The 20000-nt window shown below is 59.5% G+C and overlaps 2 protein-coding genes across 2 annotated transcripts in view; both read right to left on the bottom strand.

Moving 5' to 3' along the window:
• Window positions 1-5150: 5150 nt before the first annotated feature.
• On the bottom strand, window positions 5151-19378 carry LOC311511573 (putative G-protein coupled receptor 132; the record flags this gene model as incomplete). Its single annotated transcript, XM_084612269.1, has 2 exons — window positions 5151-6930; window positions 18988-19378. 2 exons carry the CDS (start codon window positions 19376-19378, stop codon window positions 5942-5944), a joined length of 1380 nt encoding a protein of 459 aa, XP_084468395.1. The 3' UTR covers window positions 5151-5941.
• The window catches only part of PRKD2 (protein kinase D2), a 32089-nt gene continuing 30410 nt past the window's right edge, over window positions 18322-20000 (bottom strand). The window contains exon 18 of the mRNA XM_084612268.1: window positions 18322-19670. Within this exon, the coding sequence (XP_084468394.1) occupies window positions 19455-19670 (216 nt within the window). The 3' untranslated portion in view covers window positions 18322-19454. The remainder of the gene's footprint in view (window positions 19671-20000) is intronic.

Raw genomic sequence — 20000 nt, 5'->3', positions numbered from 1 at the left:
CCCGCCAATTCATCCTGTTCAATGCCATCCCCTCCCCAAATGGTCATTCAACACCCCCCCTCACAACTGAACCCAGTGCTCCCCCATGAACCCTCTCCCCCAATGCACCCTCGCCTCAATGCACCCCATCGACTCCTGCCAATGAGCCCTGTGCAACTCCCCCTCCCCAATGCACCCCCACTAACCTGCTCCCCCAATGCCCCTCCTCCCCAGTGTTCTCTGCCTACCCCACTGTTTACCCCTCCCCAGTTTACCCTGTGCAAACCCCAGCCCCTCCCCAATGCACCCTCCACCCTGCTAATCAATCCCCGCCCCAGTACTCTCTGGCCACTCCCACACACCCCTCCCCATGCACTCTGTGCAATCCCCCCATCCCATCCACCAATGCACCCCCCATTAATCCCCTCCCCAGTCCTCACTACCCACTCCCATTTGCACCTCCCCCAATGCCCCGCCCCATCGCACTCCTCCAGCCCCCTGGCCATGTCCTTCATCCAGCCCCAATACACCCTGCACACTCCTCCACCCCCTCCCCAAGGCACCCCATTCAACTCCTCCCCAATGCATCCTGTGCACCTGCCCATTTAGCCCCTCCCCAATGCACACTGCCCCCCATTTATGGCTTCCTCCCCCAAGGCAGTCTCCTCAATCCCTCTGCTCCATAATGCTCGCCCTCCTCCCCCACCCCTACCTATCTCTGCCATGCTCCCATTGCAGCCCCCCCACCATTCACCCCTCCTCCCAATACTTCCTATCCCCTGCTATCCCTGATACCCCCAAATACCTGCAGCGCCCCTCCAGGTCTCCCCATATCCCTGCAAATCCCCCAGGGCCCACTATTCCTGCTGCTGCCAACAAGAACCCCTAACAAGCCCACAACATGCCAGCGTCCCCCACACACACACTTATGCAGCACGCCCTCCCACATCTCACCCCCCACAGAACCCCAGTGGAGGCATACGCTTTATCCCGGAACAGCGTCTACCATCCTCGTTCGAACTGTGAAATCCAGCACATGGGTCACAACCAGCTTTGGTCGTGGAGTGAAACATGTCTGTGCAGAGGAGGGGTCTGCTTTGCCCGCCAGGCAAGGCTGGACTCCACGCAACCGGGATGGGGAGGATGGCGGGCGTGGTAAGTGCCCATCACAAGCACAGCGATTCACGGCGTAGAGCCAGAAGAGACCCCCCGCTGATCATAGTCACGGGGTTCATCCAGAGAGCCATGGATGCAGAGACCATTTCCTCCAGCCCCCTGGAGCGCACAGGCCAGAGAACTGCCCTGAATGAATTCGAGATCTTAATAAAACATCACATCTTGAGTTGAAAGTGACCAGGGCTGGAGAATCCATCACCACTCTGGGGAAATTGCTCCGGGGTGAAATACTTGCACTGTTGAAAATTTACCCCTTTATTTCCAGTCCGAATTTGTCCCTCTTCAATTCCTAGCCCCTGGATCACATTAGACCTTTCCCTGCTAGACTGAAGAGCCCAGGATTAAATATTTGTCCCCTGGTAGACTGGGATCAAGTTACCTTCTCTTTGGCGGAGGATAACAACGGTGAAAATGGCCATGCTAATAACAGGACGGGTAGCAGGGATGGTGGGAGGGCTCCAGGGAGGGCAGAGTGGCAGGGGGCATGGGGCCAGGAAGGCTGCCCCTTCCCCAGGCTGCAGCTGCCAGAGCCAGTGCAGACGGGAAGGGGCCAGGGCGATTTAACGAGCTCCAATAGGATTAGGGCCTGGGGTGGGGGATTAACAGGATCAGTGTCCTTAGGTCAAAACGCTGCCCTGCCCCCCCAGTTAACTTCTAAGGGGGATTTAGTGCTGGGGAAGGGTGCCGGCATCACAGGCCCAAGCCCCCAAACCATGGCCTGCCCCACCAGTGACCCTGGCCTGCCCCCCAGTCCAGTCACCCCACAGCACTAGCAAAGGAGAAAGGGTTTGAGTTCATGCATCTGTAGAAGAAGCCGATACCCCCCTCTGGGGGCCAGAATGCGTCATGACAGCACAGACACATGGTGGGGAAAGGCCTCGTTAATTGGGCACTTTTAATAAAGACAGGCAGGGCTGGAAAGGGAACCCAGGAGTCCTGACTCCCAGACCCTCCCACCCCCAGCTGTTCTATTCACTAGACCCCGCTCCCTTCCCCAAGCTGGGAGGGGGGAACAGAACCCAGGAGTTCTGACTCCCGGCCTCCCCGCTCTAGCCACTAGACCCCACTCCCTTCCCAGAGCTGGGGAAAGAAGCCAGGAGTCCCGGCTCCCAGCCCCCCCCTCTAACCACTAGACCCCACTCCCCTCCCAGAAACTTTCCAGACCAAGAACAGCAGAATCAGACTTGTCCATGCTGGTGTGAGTCACGGCTTACACCATTGCAGCCCATCTGCACGAGGGGTTTGCACAAGTACAGCTAGACCCAGCTAGCAGCCTGATTTAAACAAAGCCTTGAGCAGTTTCTAGTAAGACAGCCGTGTCCAGCTTCAAAACGACCAGCCCAGCAGGCCCCCGAGGGCTGAAGGGGCCAAGGAGACTGTGCGCCTAGCAAGGGTGAGGCAGACGGACAAGCGGTGGTGTGTGCTGACTCTCCCTGGGAACAGATCCCTGGCTCGAAGAGCATAATCCAAAGAAGCTGCTGTATTCACTCCGTAACCTGTAGCCAAGTCACAAACCGCAAGCAGGCACCTTGCCACTAGAGGGGGATGCTCCGTAGGGGTCAGTGCATGTGATACGTCAGCACGGTGTAGGCATGTCCCAGACCTGTTGATAAGTCAGGGAATTTTCAATGAGACTTTTCCCATCCAAAAAATTCGATTAATCAAAAACCAGAACTGTTTGCAGGGCCGGGTCGATTCTGGGGAATTTCTTGACTTGAAAAGGTGGAAAAAAGTTTATAAAATTGTCAAAATGTCCCATCTTGCTGTCGTCTGAGTGGCACATTGCAGTTTCCTGGCTTGAAAGGCCTTTTCCGGCAGCGATTGAGGCTAATTGTCGTTTCAACCGAAATGAAGGAAGTTCAAAAACAAAATGTTTCCAGCGACCTGAACCCAAACCAACGTTGACTGTTCATGTCCTGAAGGTTTTCGAGATTTGGACTCTCCATCTCCGTTCGAGACGGGGAAATTTCCCAGAACCTTGACTATTTTCCTGGGACGGGAACACCGTCACCGGTCCCTAGTCCATCACGGGAGGGGGTGTACATTCACACTGGAGCTGGGAGGAGCAGACATACGCAAGTGCTGCTTGAGTTAGGGCGCTAAAAATAGCAGGTTGGCCACTGCGGCGGGAGCGGGAGCTGCTGAAATACACAGCTAGCATCTCTGCCAGGATTGTACTTGCCTATCCCACCGCCCGGGAAGCCACGACAACACCATGGGGTTTTTTAGCGGGCCAGCTTGCTCAGTATGCCTCCTCCAGCCAGAAATTACACCTGCGACTCACAGACATGCCCTGTGAACCTTTCAGGGCATGGAACCGTGTTTTCATTCTGGGCCTATGCAGTGCCCAGCGCTACAGGGCCCGATGCGACCCTGGTCTGGGGCCCATTGATCTCCCCTAGCTCACGTCAATAACAACCCGGGGGGCACCGACACCACCTGAAACCAATTTCATAGCCAGGCAAACCCTGCGGCTCCCCACACTTCCGTCCCCTCGCGTCCCGGTGGATCCAAATCTTTCCTGTGTCTTGGACCTGACAGAGTTTGTTCATGGATCTGACGTGTGTGTGGTGAGGGGGAATCTCCTAGTGGGTCCCATGGGTGAGTAGAAAGGACAAGGCTCAGGATCTTGGTCTTTATTCATCAGCTGGGCACTCACCCTGCAGTCTGTATGGCCCAGAGTGCCGTGAGCAGCATCTCAGCGCCGGCATATGCAGCTGAGGCAGTCCCATCGGCCAGCGTTCCAGGGCCCACTGTCAAGACGCCTGGATTGTCAGCCTGATCCGGGAACCGAGTCCGAAAAGCTGGCGACAAATGGGCAGATCCGGGGTGGATCGTTGAAGTTAAAAGATGTGTGGCTAAGGGGGCTGCAGGGCCCCTGGGAATGTCAGGGGTCGGCATGGCAACGGGCTGAAAGAGTCTAGAAATGGGAGGAAATGTCTGAAGTCACCAGGATGCGCGTCAGTTGGCCAGAGAGATTTGCCAGCCTGGCGCAGAGCATGTTTATATCACAGCTGCCACCTCCACCATGTCCCGGGCACCACTGGGCCTTTCTTACCTTGGTCCTGGCAGCCCTCCTGAACAGACCTGGCCAAAGAGAGGACCCCGGATGGTTTTGCGATTTTGCGGATGATGGTTGTCTGTCCTGCCGCGGCTCCAGTTGGGAAACTGCCCCCGACCCTCCCTCCTCTCCTGAGAAAAACCAGCCTGAGCTGATCAGTTTCTCCCCATTTGGTGCCAACATTCTCCTTAGCTTCACTAGCTTTTCTCCCTCCCCAGGGACACCCCGCCCTGGCAATCGGACCCCCCACCCCCACCCCGCAGCCTGGGGTTTAGACGAAACAAGCCCCGCTCTGTCAGACTCCTCTGATGAGATCAGCACTCTGAGCCATGATGATCAGCCTAGCAGCCTTTCTCTGCACCTGCTCCAGTGTGAATTCATCATTCTCCAGCTGCTTTGGCCAAACCTGGCACACCAGGGGCCGGAGACTTGCTCCCTGCTGCCCCCTCCCACCACCACCACCACCCATGTGTCAGTTTCCTTGCCCTCTTTCCTCCTCCCTCCTTTTGCCAGCTGTCTAATCAGCGTCCGGCTCCACCACCCAATGCAACTCTAGCTTTTGCAAGCCTGCGACCAAAGAGGCCGCGGAAAGCAGGGCCCTAAACAGCCCCAACGCTGCTACAAATTTGCCAGGTCTCAGAGCGGCTGATCAGCCCATGGGCTGGGCCTGTGTTTCTCCAGCAAGGAGGCTGCAGGAGAGAGATGGCACCAGCGACAGACTTGGCGTTTCCTGTCTTGGTTGTTCTTTTCCCTCCCCTTTCATGGGTGTTTGTCTCAAAGGAGGCAGAATCGGACTCCACCAGCGGCTTCAGACCATCAGAAATCCCTTGTATTTCCCACCCCCCCCAAATAAGAATAGTTCATCCCCCTTTTCATGTTATTTAATAGACTGTCAAACAGAGGCTGTTACCTATAACAACCTTCTATTGCTACAGACACTGAGACCTCGTTAAAAGAGAAGCCTCCTTTAGGACTTGGACTGTTTTCCCGTCTTTTTCAGGGTCCTTGTAAGAAAAGGTTTAAAGGATGCTCATCAGTGGTTGTTGCAGTGAAAGTCACCTACAAAACTTGATGTCCAGCCCCAGACCACACTTTAGTGCTGGGACAGTGAACGAGGGATTGTTACCCGTTTATCCCTTGCTGGGGGGAGACGCCCTCTTCTCAACATCATGGGCCCCTCAATTTAAGCCCCCGATGAGATGGGCTCCATCCCCGGCAGAGAGGATACCCCAGCCTCGCTGTTAGGGAATCACATCCTCCTGTACCCGCCCTGTCTTTATTGCCCCTCGTTGCTCCTGCTAAATAATCCTTTGCCCTCTTTGGAGCACCTCCTGTCCTGTACCCTGTTCTCGGCAGAGTTCTCAGTTCCTCGCTCCCCACAAACCCCATGCCGTGCCTGGGATCCCAGCGACAGAGCGACCGCTCGGCCGCTGAGCGCAAGCTCCCAGGCAGGGCTGTCCCCTTCCCACAATGCCCCCGTCTATGCAGCCTCATTGGCAAGCCACCTAATCCACCCCCTTAGCCATTGCTGGGCCCCAGACCCCACCCCTCCAGTCTTTGGCATCCGCCCATGGATCCAGCTGCGTCTCTTGGTGCCATCGGGCATGGCGCTGCAGGCTTTCTCCCATGGGCGAGGCCGATGTTCCTAAGCACGTAGCTCCCCCTTCTGGTGCCATCGGACATCCCCGATCCAGTTTCCCTCGGTCGGTGCCATGCCAGCCCCGGTCACAAGGCCAGAGAGGTGATTGTTCCGGATGCCGGGGCACGCGCCACGCAGCCGAACACCTTCCGTAGGTCCCCCTTGATGCTGTCGCTCACCAGGGCGTAGAGGACGGGGTCCAGGGCGCTGTTGAGGCTGGACAGGGCCAGGGCCAGGGAGAAGGGCAGATGGAGCTGCTGCTCGAAGGAGCAGAGGGAGCAGCCATCTAGCACTGCGGAGGCCACTGTCCGCAGCAGCAGCAGCAGGTGGTAGGGGGCGAAGCAGAGCAGGAAGATGGCGATGACGCCCATCGAGAGACGCTTCACCTTGGCCTTCTGCCAGTCCAGCAGGGTGTTGCTGGCCCGCACCCCCTGGAAGATCTTGAGGTAGGAGACCCCCAGGACCAGCAAGGGCAGCGCGAAGCCGCCAGCCACCCGGAAGTAGTTGAACCTGGCCACGCCGGGCTGCAGCGGGTAGCTGTCGTAGCAGGAGGCGTTGGCCGGCTCCGGGGAGCGCAGGGCGATGCCCGTGTGGAAGGTGAAAACCAGCAGGGCCACCACGGCGCTGGCGACGGCGGCCGAACGGCGGCTCCGCAGCCCCAGGGAGCGGAGAGGGTGCGCCACGGCCAGGTAGCGCTCCAGGGAGATGAGGCAGAGGAGCAGGACGCTGACGTACATGTTGGAGTAGAAGACGAAGCCGGCGGCGTGGCAGGCCAGGCTGCTCAGGGTCCACCGGTGCCCACGCCACACGTAGAGCATCCACAGCGGCAGGGTGAGCAGATAGAGTACGTCGGAGGCGGCCAGGCCCAGCAGGTAGACGGCCAGCACGTTGCCCAGCCGCACCTGCTGCGCGATGGGCCACAGGGTCAGCGCGTTGGTGGCCAGGCCCAGCAGGAAGACGGCACCGTAGAGAGAGACCACCAGCTCCTGGCCAGCCTGGAAATCCACCCCGCAGCGCGAGGCGTTGGACGGGCAGGGGGCGCTGGCATTCAGCATGGTGCTGCGGGGGGGGGGCGCTGCAAAGAGAGAGGGGGGCTTAGTAGCAGTGAGGAACTTCCCCAAGCCCCCGAATCAGCTGTGTCTTCAGAGCACACGCGCCCCCTGCACAGGGAGCAGGGCTCGTCCCCGCCAGCAGGGGGCAGCACACACACACCAGCTGACTGGCTGTCCTTTCCCACTTGCTTGGGGGGAGAGCAGCCAATCAGAGTTGCAGAAGGCCGGCAGAGGCTCCTCCCCTCCCCCCCCCCCGGCACATACCTACAGGATTTTGGGGGGAGGGGAGGGAGGAGGGGAGTCTGTGGGTGGCCCCGCTCCCCCCTTCCCCTGCCATCTCTGCAGTAAGGTGGCCCTGCTGGAGTTGCCCTTCCCCACAGGCCCGGGGCGGGGAACAGCATCCACAGTTGTAGAAGGAGCAGAGGTGCGGCTGGGTACAGATGTGGGGCTGGAGAGGCAGAATTATACATGGGTCTGGGGGGCAGAATTGAGGTGGGTCTTGGGGCAAGGGGAAGATGTGGGGCTAGGGGGCAGAATTGACATAGGCCTGTGGACAAGGGGCAGAAGTGGGGTTGGGGGCAGAATTGACATGGGTCTGAGGGGCAAGGGGCAGAAGTGGGATTGAGGGCAGAACTGACGTGGGTCTGAGGGGCGAGGGGGCAGAATTGACATGGGTCTGGGGGACAAGGGACAGATGTGGGGCTGGGAGGAAGAACTGAGATGGGCTGGGGCAGAAGTTAGGGCTGGGAACAGAAAATTAACTGATGTGGGGCAGGCGGGTACAGAAGCGACACCACCTCCCTAGGGAACCCGTTCCAGGGCTTCACCACCCTCCTAGTGAAATACTGTTTCCTAATATCCAACCTAGACCTCCCCCCCTGCAACTTGAGACCATTGCTCCTTGTTCTGTCATCTGCCACCACTGAGAACAGCTGAGCTCCATCCTCTTTGGAGCCCCCCTTCAGGTCGTTGAAAGCAGCTATCAAATCCCCCCTCACTCTTCTCTTCTGCAGACTAAATAACCCCAGTTCCCTCAGCCTCTTCTCATAAGTCATGTGTTCCAGTCCCCTCATCATTTCTGTTGCCCTCCGCTGGACTCTTTCCAATTTTTCCACATCCTTCTTGTAGTGTGGGGCCCAAAACTGGACACAGTACTCCAGATGAGGCCTCACCAATGGTGGATAGAGGGGAACAATCATGTCCCTCGATCTGCTGGCAATGCCCCTAATTATACATCCCAAAATGCCATTGGCCTTCTTGGCAACAAGGGCACACTGGTGACTCATATCCAGCTTCTCGGCCACTGTAACCCCTAGATCAGGGGCAGGCAAACTTTTTGGCCTGAGGGCCACCTCGGGTTTCCAAAATTGTATGGAGGGAACATTAGGGGAGGCTGCGTCTCCCCAGACAGTCAGGCGTGGCCTGGCCCCCACCTCCTATCCACCTCCCCCCCCGCTTCTTGCCCCCTGCCGGCTCCCCCAGGACTTCTGCACCATGCAACCCCCCTGTTCCCTGCCCCCCGAGACTCCTACCCTATCCACCACCCCCTGCTCCCTGTCCCAGGACCTCCCACCCCTGACTGCCCCCTGCCACCCCATCCAACCCCCCCTCTCATTCCTGACTGCCCCCCAGGGACCCCTGCCCCATCCAACCCCCCTGTTCCCTGTTCCCTGCCCTCTGACCACCCTGATCCCTCTCCACACCCCTAACCACACCCCCGAACTCCCCTGTCCTCTATCCAACCCTCCTGCCCCCTTACCGCGCTGCCTGGCACACCGATAGCTGGCGGCGGTACATCCGTGCCACCCAGAGCACCGGCTCAGGCCACGGCTCTGCAACTGCCCTGCCCGGCCGCCCAGAGCCTGGGCCCGGCGGTGCAGTGCATTGAGGCCGTGCGGGAGAGGGAACACCAGGGGAGGGGCTGGGGGCTAGCCTCCCGGGCCAGGAGCTCAGGGGCCGGGCAGGAGGGTCCTGCAGGCTGGATGTGGCCCACGGGCCGTAGTTTGCCCACCTCTGCCCTTGGTCCTTTTCTGCAGAACTGCTGCCTAGCCATTTGGTCCCTAGTCTGTAGCAGTGCATGGGATTCTTCCCTCCTAAGTGCAGGACTCTGCACTTGTCCTTGTTGAACCTCATCAGATTTCTTTTGGCTCAATCCTCTAATTCATCTAGGTCCCTCTGTATCCTGTCCCTGCCCTGCAGCGTATCTACCACTCCTGGCAGGACATATGTGGGATGCACACGCACATGCACTGAGTCCGCATTCTTTGCGATTCATGAGAGGGAGCCGGCCTCACGGTCATTCTCACACATGGTGGGGGGAACCAACGAGCAGACAGGTGAGAAAACACAAGATCATTGTTCTCTGCTTGTACAGCGCCTAGCACACTGCAGCCCCTGGGCGTTACTGTAATACACCTAAGAGCAATACAAATTACGGCACCTAGTGACATGGGGGGGGGGGGGGTCTAGCACATGACCAGGGTGTCTACGCGCTACCATAATGCACCTAATAGCAATACGAATGTACAGCTCCTAGTGCCATGGGGGCCTGGGCCATGACTGGGGCGTCTAAGCGCTACCATAATACACCTAATAGCAATACAAATGTACAGCTCCTAGTGCCATGGGGTGGGGGGGGCCTAGCAGATGACCGGGGCTTCTAAGCACTACTGTCATATACCTAATAGCAATACAAATGTACAGCTCCTAGCGCCATGGGGGCCTGGGCCATGACTGGGGCTTGTACATGCTACTGTGATACAAATACGTAACTATCTTTTTTTAAAAGCTCTCCCAAGGGTTTTGTCCACTGGCTGTCGTGGGACGAGCCCATCAGCCGACACTGAACACAACAAACCCTGGCCCAGGACCTCAACAGCCCACGTGCCTCTGGCGTTCCCAAGGCCTCCCACTTCAGCATGCCCGTGCATGTCGCCAACGGGCCACTGCACAACCTCGCCCCCACCCCGCACACACCCGGCTTCCAGCACGCAGGCCCTGGCTCTTTAAGGGCGGCCGAGGCAGGCTGCGGTGCGACCATCTCCTTTCCCAGCCCATGACACTTCCCTGGGGCCCGGCTTTCTGCCTTGGCAGCCCGAGCACGGAACACGTGCCCCACGCGGTGAACGGCGCACGTGGCAGCTGGCCGTGCGGCTGTGGGGGAGGGAGCCCCATCCTGCCGCACAGCGAGTGGGGGATCTCCCTCAGCGGGAGCAGAATTGTGGCTGGCGGCCTCTGGGGGGCGCTGTGTGCACTAGGGAGCACTGTCCCCAATGGGGGGCCAGGGTGGCACATGCTGCTGGCAGGTTTTATGGGGACCGGGGGGTATCTGTGTGAAGCAGGGCGGTCCAACAGACAATGCACTGGCCTGGGAGCCAGGTATCCTGAGTTCTAGCCTCAGCTCAGGGAGGGGAGTGGGGTCTAGGGGTTAGAGCAGGGGGGGCTGGGGAATCAGGACTCCTGGGTTCTGTTCCTGGCTCAGGGAGGGGACTAGGGTTGGGGGAGGAATTGTGAATCAGGATGCCTGGGTTCTCTCCTCAGCTCCTGGAGGGAATTGGGGTCTAGAGGTCAGAGCGGGGGTGGTGGTGGGAGCTGGGTTCTGTTCCTGGGAAGGGAAAATGTTTGCCGTGGGGGGGTTATGAGTCAGATTGCCTGGGTTCTATTCCTGGCTTTGCCGCTGCCCTTAGCCAAGTCACTTCCCCGCTCGGTGCCTCAGTTTCCCCATCCGCAGCACAGGGGATAATGGTTCCAACCTACCCTCGTCCAGTGGTTGGGGATCTCTGGCTGAGCAGCCTCCCCAGTGCGTGTGGCAGGGTTGCATGGCTGTGGGTGTTGGAGCTGCACGGGGACTGGGTGTGAAACGTGGTGTGTCTGTCACAGGGGATGGCGTGTAACAATGATGTGGGGGAGGGAGCCTGTGTACTGTGGGGGACGCATGTGCTGTGAGGGTTGTGCGTGTAAAGGGCATGCTGGCATCTGGAAAGGGGCAGGGCCCTGGGAGGAGGATGGGGTGGGCTTGGTGCCGGTTCTGGGAGAAGTTGGGGGGCAAACAGCTGGCTCGGCTCAGCCTCTGCCCCCTATGTCTGTGTGAGTTGGGGAACCACCTCTGTGGCCCCAAGACAGCTGCGGGGGGGGGGTGATTGTAGCAACCCCTACCTCTATTTACCCTCCCATCCTCCACCCCCGGTATAACACATGTGCCCTCATCTCCCACTCAGACCCCCCCTCCCCAATTTGCACCCCCTGCAGTTTATTTACTTGTGGGGCCCTGGGGGAGGGGGCATTTGGCAGGGAGGGGTTCACTGTTCACCGCCCCCCCCTCCACTCCCTCCCCTGCTCCACCAGGCAATCCCCCATGTCTGCCCCACCCAGACCCCTGCCCCTTAGGCAGCATGCATGGTTTGGGGCGGGGGGAAGGGGTCCTGTACAGCCACCTGCCCCAGCCTTTCCCTTCCCCTCCCCAGGAACTGATCTCAAGAGCAGGGGGAAGTGGGGGACAGCAACATACCAAGCCGCCAGGGAAGGTCTCTGGAGAGCTGAGTGGAAGCCCCCAGCCTGGGGGGATGCTGGCACCGGTGCAGCTCAGGGGCACAGATGCGTCCTGAGATCTTGGCTCCTTTGCATCTTCAAAGGCTTCCCCCACACCCGCCACCCCCGCTACCTCAGCTGGCGTATGAATGGCTGGCATCTCTGCCTGCTGCACTGCCATTCGCCAGCCAGCGCCCTTGCCCGCCCCGACCCCTGCACTACCGATTTCTAAGAAGCACGGGCCGGGATTTCACACACACACTGGAAAGGGGGTTTCCAAGGGCTGGCTCGGGGGGTGGCCCAGCCCTGGGCCCGTCTGCCCCTGGGGCAGGCGGAAGTCTGAGGTCCCTGCGGGGGGCGATCAGGGCTGGCAGGCAAGCACTGCCCAGCCCACCTGTTCTTGGCAAGAGGGAAACATTGCTGACGTTCCCAGACGCAGCACCCGGGGCTGGGGCTGCCATCGCCAACGGCTCAGTGCCCCCGTTCCCACACCTTGCCAGCACGGGCAGTGTACACACACACACACACACACACACGACTGCCGCTCGCACTCGCCTATCGTCACACACAGCCGCTGTGCACACTCGCCCAATGCCACGCACGGCCACCTCGCACCGTGCACGGCCATTGTGCCCAGGCACTCAACACCAGGCATGACCACCGCACAGCTGCCTTGCACGGCTGCTGCACACAGTCCCCTAATGCCATGCACCCATGGGGGATATGGCCACTTCACCTTCTCTTCCGGGGGTAAATGAGGGCCCTGTCACAGCGCGGTGAAATGGTGTCCCCGTTGCAGGATGGGCGGAGGGGTGGGGGTGGCTAAATGGATAGGGGCATGGCTGAATGAGTGGCAGGGGGTAGATGGCTGGCTGGATCCATCAATGGGAGATACGTGGGTGGGTGGAAAGATGTTGGGTAGATGGACAGTGGATGGTAGGTGGATGGATGGTGGTTGGGGGGATGGATGGACGGGGTGGTAGGTGGATGGACAGTGGCTGGTAGGTAGATGGATGGTGGGTAGCTGGACAGTGGGTGGTAGGTGGATGGATAGTGGGTGGGTGGATGGACAGGGTGGTAGGTGAAAGGATGGTGGGGAATGGACAGTGGATGGACAGACGGGGTGGTAGGTGTATGGACAGTGGGTGGTAGGTGAATGGATGGTGGGTGGATGGACAGTGGGTGGTAGGTGGGTGGATGGTGAGTGGATGGACAGTGGGTGGTAGGTGGATGGATGGTGGGTGGGTGGTAGGTGGTTGTGCAGGGGGGGTCATAATTCAAAGGCCCAAAACATCTTTCCCCTGCCCAGGGACAAGCAGGAGCATTGCCTGGGGCTGGGATCTCTAATTCTTGTATATCAGAAAGGCGGCCGGGGCAGGGGGGGCAGGCCATGGAGCATTGTGGGCGGTGGGGGGAGAACTAGGGAGGGGAGGGCAGGGCCAGGCTGTGGAGAGCCCAGACCAAGCTGCCAAAAATGTGAAGGCAAATAAAGCAAAAGCACTTGAGGGCCGTGAGTGGCTCGGGGCCCGGGAAGTACCTGGCCTGGTTCCCTGCACCTGGGAGCGGACGCTGAGCACAGCCCCCTCGGGAGCAATCGGTGCCCCCCGAATCAGAGTGGTGGAGGGCATGGGGGGGGCAGGCGGTATTGCGGGAGTTGGGCCAGGGTTCGGCCTGATACCCCCAGGAAAAGGGCCCGGGTGGGGACCTATGCTAGGACAGCACTTCCTGCAGCACGGCACCCCCTGCCGAGCCCCCCGCCCCACTCCCGGCAGCACGGCACCCCCTGCCGAGCCCCCCGCCCCACTCCCGGCAGCATTGAGGGCGCCCTGTAGCACCACACCGGGGTATGGGGTCAGCACTGCCTCCGAGAGAATAAGGTCCCCCCCAGCACTCAGACCAGACTGAAGCAAATGGAGGGGGAGGGGAGCTCGGCGGGGGAGGAGCTACAGGGAAAAGCGAGGGGCTGTTGGTGAGCGGAGGGAGGGGAGGGGAGGGGAGGATTTGTGGTGCTTGGGTTGGGGCGGGGGAGACAGCGCCCCAAATGGCTGCGTTTGCCGTCCGCACCCCATCCCAGGCCAGAAGTGGCTGCAATTCAGCCATGGCTGCAGCCCCTCCATGGATCGCCTGTACTGGGCGCTGGGCTCCTGCCGGCTGAGAGGTGCTGGATAAATACAAGCCCAGGGTTAGTACCCCTGTACCGTTCATGTACTAAACTAGCCGCCCTCAGCAGCCCCAGACGGACAGGCCAGATAGTGCGTGGAGGGGCGGCCGGAGGATGCCCTGAAAGACACGAGCTGCTAGAAACCCCCCAAACTGACAGTTCACCAAGGGCAAGTCATGCCTGACTAACCTAATTGCCTTCTATGACGAGATAACGGGCTCTGTGGATGAGAGGAAAGCAGTAGTTATTGCTTGACTTTAGCAAAGCTTTTGACACGGTCTCCCACAGGATTCTTGCCAGCAAGTTAAAAAAGTATGGGCTGGATGAATGGACGATAAGGTGGATAGAAAGCTGGCTAGATTGTCGGGCTCAATGGGTAGTGATCAGTGGCTCCATGTCTAGCTGGCAGCCGGTATCAAGCAGAGTGCCCCAAAGGCCGGTTTTGTTCAATATCTTCATTAACGATCTGGAGGATAGCGTGGATTGCACCCTCAGCAAGTTTGCAGATGACACTAAACTGGGAGCAGGGGTAGATACGCTGGAGGGTAGGGATAGGATACAGAGGGACCTAGACAAATGAGAGCAGGGGTCCCCAACGCGGTGCCCGTGGGCGCAATTGCCGCTTCTCAGCAGCGAAATGTCTGGCGCCCGCCACAGTCTTCTGGGAATAGGAATATGCTATTCCCACAGAAAGACTGTGGGCCACTGAATTAGAGGATTGGGCCGAAAGAAATCTGATGAGGTTCAACAAGGACAAGTGCAGAGTCCTGCACTTAGGACGGAAGAATCCCATGGCCCGCTACAGACTAGGGACCGAATGGCTCGGCAGCAGTTCTGCGGAAAAGGACCTAGGGGTGACAGTGGACGAGAAGCTGGATATGAGTCAACAGTGTGCCCTTGTTGCCAAGAAGGCCAATGGCATTTTGGGGTGTATAAGTAGGGGCATAGCGAGCAGATCGAGGGACGTGATCGTTCCCCTCTATTCGACATTGGTGAGGCTGCATCTGGAGTATTGTGTCCAGTTTTGGGCCCCACACTACAAGAAGGATGTGGAAACATTGGAGGGCCTGGAGCACGACTTATGAGGAGAGGCTGAGGGAACTGGGATTATTTAGTCTGCAGAAGAGAAGAATGAGGGGGGATTTGATAGCTGCTTTCAGCTACCTGAAAGGGGGTTCCAAAGTGGATGAGTCTAGACTGTTCTCAGTGGTGGCAGATGACAGAACGAGGAGCAATAGTCTCAAGTTGCAGTGGGGGAGGTTTAGGTTGGATATTAGGAAAAATCTATTTCACTAGGAGGGTGGTGACGCACTGGAATGGGTTACCTAGGGAGGTGGTGGAATCTCCTTCCTTTGAGGTTTTTAAGGTCAGGCTTGACAAAGCCCTGACTGGGATGATTTAATTGGGGTTGGCCCTGCTTTGAGGAGGAGGTTGGACTAGATACCTCCTGAGGTCTCTTCTAACCCTGACATGCTATGATTCTATGATTCACATGTCAGCCAGGAGTGAGTCATGCCGGCTGCGCAGCCAGGAACCAGCCCAGTCTGTGCACCCCCAGTGACCGTCTGCCACCCACTGGTCACGACTGCAGGCCTGGGAACGCCGTGCTCCCCTGCCCTTATCTCTGGCAGGGTCCCTGGGGGCTACACTGGCCTGGTGCCAGGGCGCGCTGGCTCCCGGGTGTACCAAGGCCCCCACCCAGACAGTTGCTCTCAGTGGTTTCCTGTTTACGTTGGCAGCCACAGGGGATTCACAGCAGCAGAGAACTGAGAAATGGCTCCAGGTGCAGGGGACGGCCCACGGCCCCCAACGCTGTCTCCTGGCACCATGCAGACAGGCCCGGCAATTCCAGTGCGGCTCCTGGCATGACGCAGAGTCATTTGGTCCCCTGCACTGCCGAGAGCCGGAGTTTCTCAGAACCAACCGATGGCTCAGAACCAGGAGTGATGGTTATTTAGCACTGGGTTTTCACCGGGAGACCATTTGCCCCCCCAGCACACCATGCTCAGGTTCAGGGGTGGGTTTGGCCTTTGTGGAAAAGATTTCCCAACCAACTCTGTAGCTGCCAGATGCAGGGGTGTCGCACTCTCTCGCCTCAGATTCTATGGATGGGAAACTGAGGCACGGGGCAGGGATGAAATTTGCTTCAGCTCACACAATGAGTTGGTGGAGGAGCTGGGGAATAGAAGCCTCCCTACCTCTCCTTTGCTTAACCACATGAACCTATTCCCCACCCAGTGCTCAGAACACAACCCAGGAGTCCTGGCTCCCCCTTGCTCTAACCCACTAGATCCCCCACTCCCCACCCAGATGCAGGGGTGGGGGCAAGTGGTAGTCAAGACACCTTCTGGCGTTGTGGAGGGTCACATATTTCACCTCGTCTCCCTAAACCTGAAGCCTAGTGGTCGGGGGACGGGATGGCCCTTTAAGGGAGATGGGCTTAAAGCTACCTTTGACTAGTTGCCTCCTGGTCCTTAGATACAAGGTCAACCAACACCTCAACTGGGAAAGCCACCAGCTTGGGACTGGGACCAGCACATCTCTGACCTCAGAGCGACCCTCACCCCCCTGCCCCCTAGCTCCAACCCATAGGAGCGTTAGAGCTGCACAAAGAAAGGGGGGCCAGAAGTTTTCACCCGGGCAAGTGACAAGTCATTCTCCCGCACCTCGGTCTCACAGTTGGCTCAGACGTCTTGGGTGCAATTCCCCACCCCCCACCCAAAAGGTCTGAACCTACAGCAGATGCCCAGCATGAGCCGTTCCAGGCCAAACCAGCTAGTGCCTGGGAAAGGCCAAGGGACTGCCAACGGGGGGCTTGTAATGGGAAGGGGTGGGCACCCTTCAGGCCAGGCCGTGCTCCCAGCTCCACCTGGAAGGAAGAACCTGCATGGGCACAGTGGGGTCCGTCTAACCGCAGCTCCTGACTAGCCGGCCCCTGCTACCTAGCCACACGGCTACTCGGGGAAAACCTGGAACACAGTGAGCGCTTCTAGAGGGCTCACCAACTATTTAAAGGGTTACCACTATTTCAGGACACTACACAGTATCCTAAGAGACAGGATCTGGTGTTTGGGTTGGGGAAACCAGAGCTCTGGAGACAGCGAAGTTAGGCTCTGTCTAGCGACAGCAGAACTGCCTGGGGACAAACCCACAGACTGATTTTTTGGAGCCAGGCACCACCCTCAGCTGACAGCCTGGGGATTGAACCGGGGCCCTCCTGAGCTAAAAGCGGGACCTGGTACAGCTTGAGCTAAAGAGCCAACCCACCTCTGGGCGGGCTGTAACTGACTCAGATCCTCTGCAGAGCGGCCTAGCGGGGCTCACGCGGCATTTGCTTTGCCTTCCTGTCACTGCGCTTGTTTAGCTTTGGACCAGGGTCAATCCAGGGCCCTCCAGCAAAGCGGCTCTGCGTGGTGCTTTCACGCGGCTTTTTCGTGAGGCTGAGCAGATTGGGCAGTGCTGGGGTCTGTTCCCAGCCTGCCACAGGCATGACCCATCCCCTCACACTGCCTCAGTTGTCGCAGCCATAAAATGGGACTAAGACCCCCCTCCTTTGAAAAGCGCCAGGGATTGTTACTATTTGAGAGCCCCAGTAGCCTGCCCTCCATGGTCACAAACTCTACCTCTTCTCTGGCTGTAACACGGAGAGATCCGAATAGGGGAAAAAAATCGACACCTGTGGGCTAATCCCAGCCATGCTTCCCAAAGCAGCCACCGGCCCCGGCTTCACGGGCACGATCCTGGGCTCCAAGCGCTTCCAAACGGACCTCCCTTCACCTCAGCTACCCAGGCAGCCGAGCACCAACAACTCCTGCGTGGGGCATGTTTAATGCCCCGGAGCCCCAGTCGCCCCAAAGGCGGGACCGGATACCCACTGAGACTGGCTCTACACACCGATTTTCTCCTGGCCCAAGTGCCTGTGTCAGGGGTGCGAACGGGAGACCCTTGGCGGACACGAGGCTGTGCTCACTCTTCCACCTGGATGCCTTAAAAGCACTTTAAACCTGGTATCTATCAACTGAGCTGCAGCCGGTCAATTTACAGGCGCAAGCCAACTTTCAAGTGATACAACGAGCGTCCATGCTAGAGAGCGGCTCAGGTCTGGTTTTAGGCCACAAGCAAACACTACCCAAGTGCGCCCGGAGCAGGGCATGGAGCTGCCATCACGCCAGCCCCCCCGGGCGGAAGCAGAGCTGACCCAACCCGCAAGGATCCAGTTGTTTTCCCGCCCGACCCATGGAGTCGGGTTGTAGAGCTTCAGTGCCACTGCTTTAAAAAAAACCCCACACGAGATAACAAACCACCACCCGTAACTCGGATCAAGGCCTTTCCCGCCGGAGCGCTCAGAGCACTTTGCCAAGCTGGGTCCGTGCCATTATCCCCATTGTGCAGCTGGGGAAACCGAGGCACAGAGCAGGGAAGGGGCTTGCCCGCAGCCAGCGGGAGAAGCAGGATTAGAACCATAGCTCCTGAGCACAACTTCGGAGCGTGGCTAAATCTGAAACTTTCGGAGGCGCTTCCTCAGCAAGCGTGACCCCCAGCCCTGCGCCAGGCAGCACCTTGTGCCCTACAGTGGGGCAGGGTCACCCCTAGCAATACCTGGGGCTTTTAGCTCTAGTGCGGGGCAATCACCCCCACCCCGTCCGTTCCAGCTGGGGGGGGGCGTGACTCGGCATCACCCCGCACAGGGGGTCGCGTACATTTCAGTTCAAAGGCAGGCTGGGTGGGTTCTGTTCATGATTTATTTATACACACACGTCCCCAAATGAGCATCGACCGGAGGGCAGCGTAGATCAGCCCCAGCTCAATCGGTCTCGTCAGTTACTCGCCCTTCCCCTGGCCCCGCCGTGAACACATGTGTGCCCAGGCCAGGATGCACATGGCCATGCCGGCCACATGTGGAGCAGGGCACCAAGATCCATCAGGGCTCCGCCTAGGGTGGCTTCAGTCTGGCCAAGACGACTTGGAGCCAGCAGGGGTTGGGGGCGGGGGAGGAGGGGGGTTTGAGGACAGACGCTTCTCCCCTCTACCCCGCTGAAGACTGGAGGGGGAGGGCTTAGCTCCCTCTGTGCTCCCCAAAATGGAGACACCCCCTTTTGCCCCCAGAGTGATGCACCAGGGAAAGTGGGTGCAGAGAGGGGCCCCTATTCCCCCCAAAACCTTAATAACTCAGGCCCCTAACACCAACCCCACGCCCTTGGGACCCCCCACACTTCATAACCATGGGAGCCTAGCACGTCCTGCACCCTCCCCCAACCCCCTAACTACCTCGCTGGGACCCCTCAGCCATCCCTAGGCCCCCGACATGCACCTGGAACTCCACCCCCTCATGCCCTCAGCCCCTGATCACGGCGCCAGGCCCCCACCCACATCCCCAGGAGCCTGGGCCCACCTGCCAGGCCCCCTCCCTGAGGCCGCTGACCTCTTCTATTCCATTCTTCCACTGGCCTGGGCGCCACGGGATCCGAGGGCCGTCCAGACGGGCGCCAAGCGACCTCAGCGGCTGTGCCGGGCATCACTCCCTGCCAAGGCCCCTCGCCATGTCCTGGGGCCCCCAGCCCATCTCCGGGCCCCCACCTGCCTCGCCTCAGCCCTAGGGCCGCCTGCCCAGGGTCCCCAGGGTGGCCCCCGTGGGCAAGGGAGGGCGTGCAGGTAGGCAGGCGGGGGTGTTCTTCACATTGCACCAGCCGGGGCAAGGGAGCCGTCCTGTCTGCTCTGGCGTCAGCAGGGGGAGCCGCGTCCCCACAGCACAAAGCAGGGGCAGGGGTGTCCTTCACCCCCATCCCCAGGGGTCCGACTTGTCCCTCCACCGGAGCAGGGGGAGGGGTCTTCTCTCTGCCACGGGGTGGGGGGCCAGGCTCACAGAATGCTGACCCGCTCTGTCAGCCCCTGCAGCTCCCCTTCCCCCTCCTCCTCCTCGGGGGGCGGCCCCTGGGGGGCCCGCAGGTGGGCGGGGTAGGGCAGGGTGTGGTCGGCGGCGAACTGTTCCCAGCGGGCGTCGTCGCTCTCGTGGGTGATGTAGCGCTCGGCCATCTTGGTCTCTAGCTCCCGCAGGTCCAGCCACGTCTGGTAATCCTGCAGGGGCAGTAAGGGGTTAACAGGGACCAGGTGTGTCACTGCTGCCTCCTGCTGGACAGCACCAGAACTGCCTTTCACTGGGCCAGCTGGGGCATGTGCCCGTGCTGCCCCCCGGTGGACAACACCAGAACCACCACCTCCAGCTTGCTCCGTAATCCCTTCTGCTGCTGCAACCAAGGGCAGCGGCTGCAGGACCATACTGGGCACAGGGGCAACAGCAGCAGGCTTGTGAGCTGTGTAAGAGGGCAGTGGGGTCTAGTGGTTAGAGCGTGGGGGGGGGGGCTGGGCACCAGGACTCCTGGGTTCCATTCCCAAGTTTTGGGCAAG

Source organism: Lepidochelys olivacea, assembly GCF_965140295.1.
Source record: "Lepidochelys olivacea isolate rLepOli2 genome assembly, chromosome: 23".
Classification (NCBI taxonomy): Eukaryota; Metazoa; Chordata; order Testudines; family Cheloniidae; genus Lepidochelys; species Lepidochelys olivacea.
Note: the sequence above shows the minus strand (reverse complement) of the source record. Positions and strands in the feature narration are given on the sequence as shown.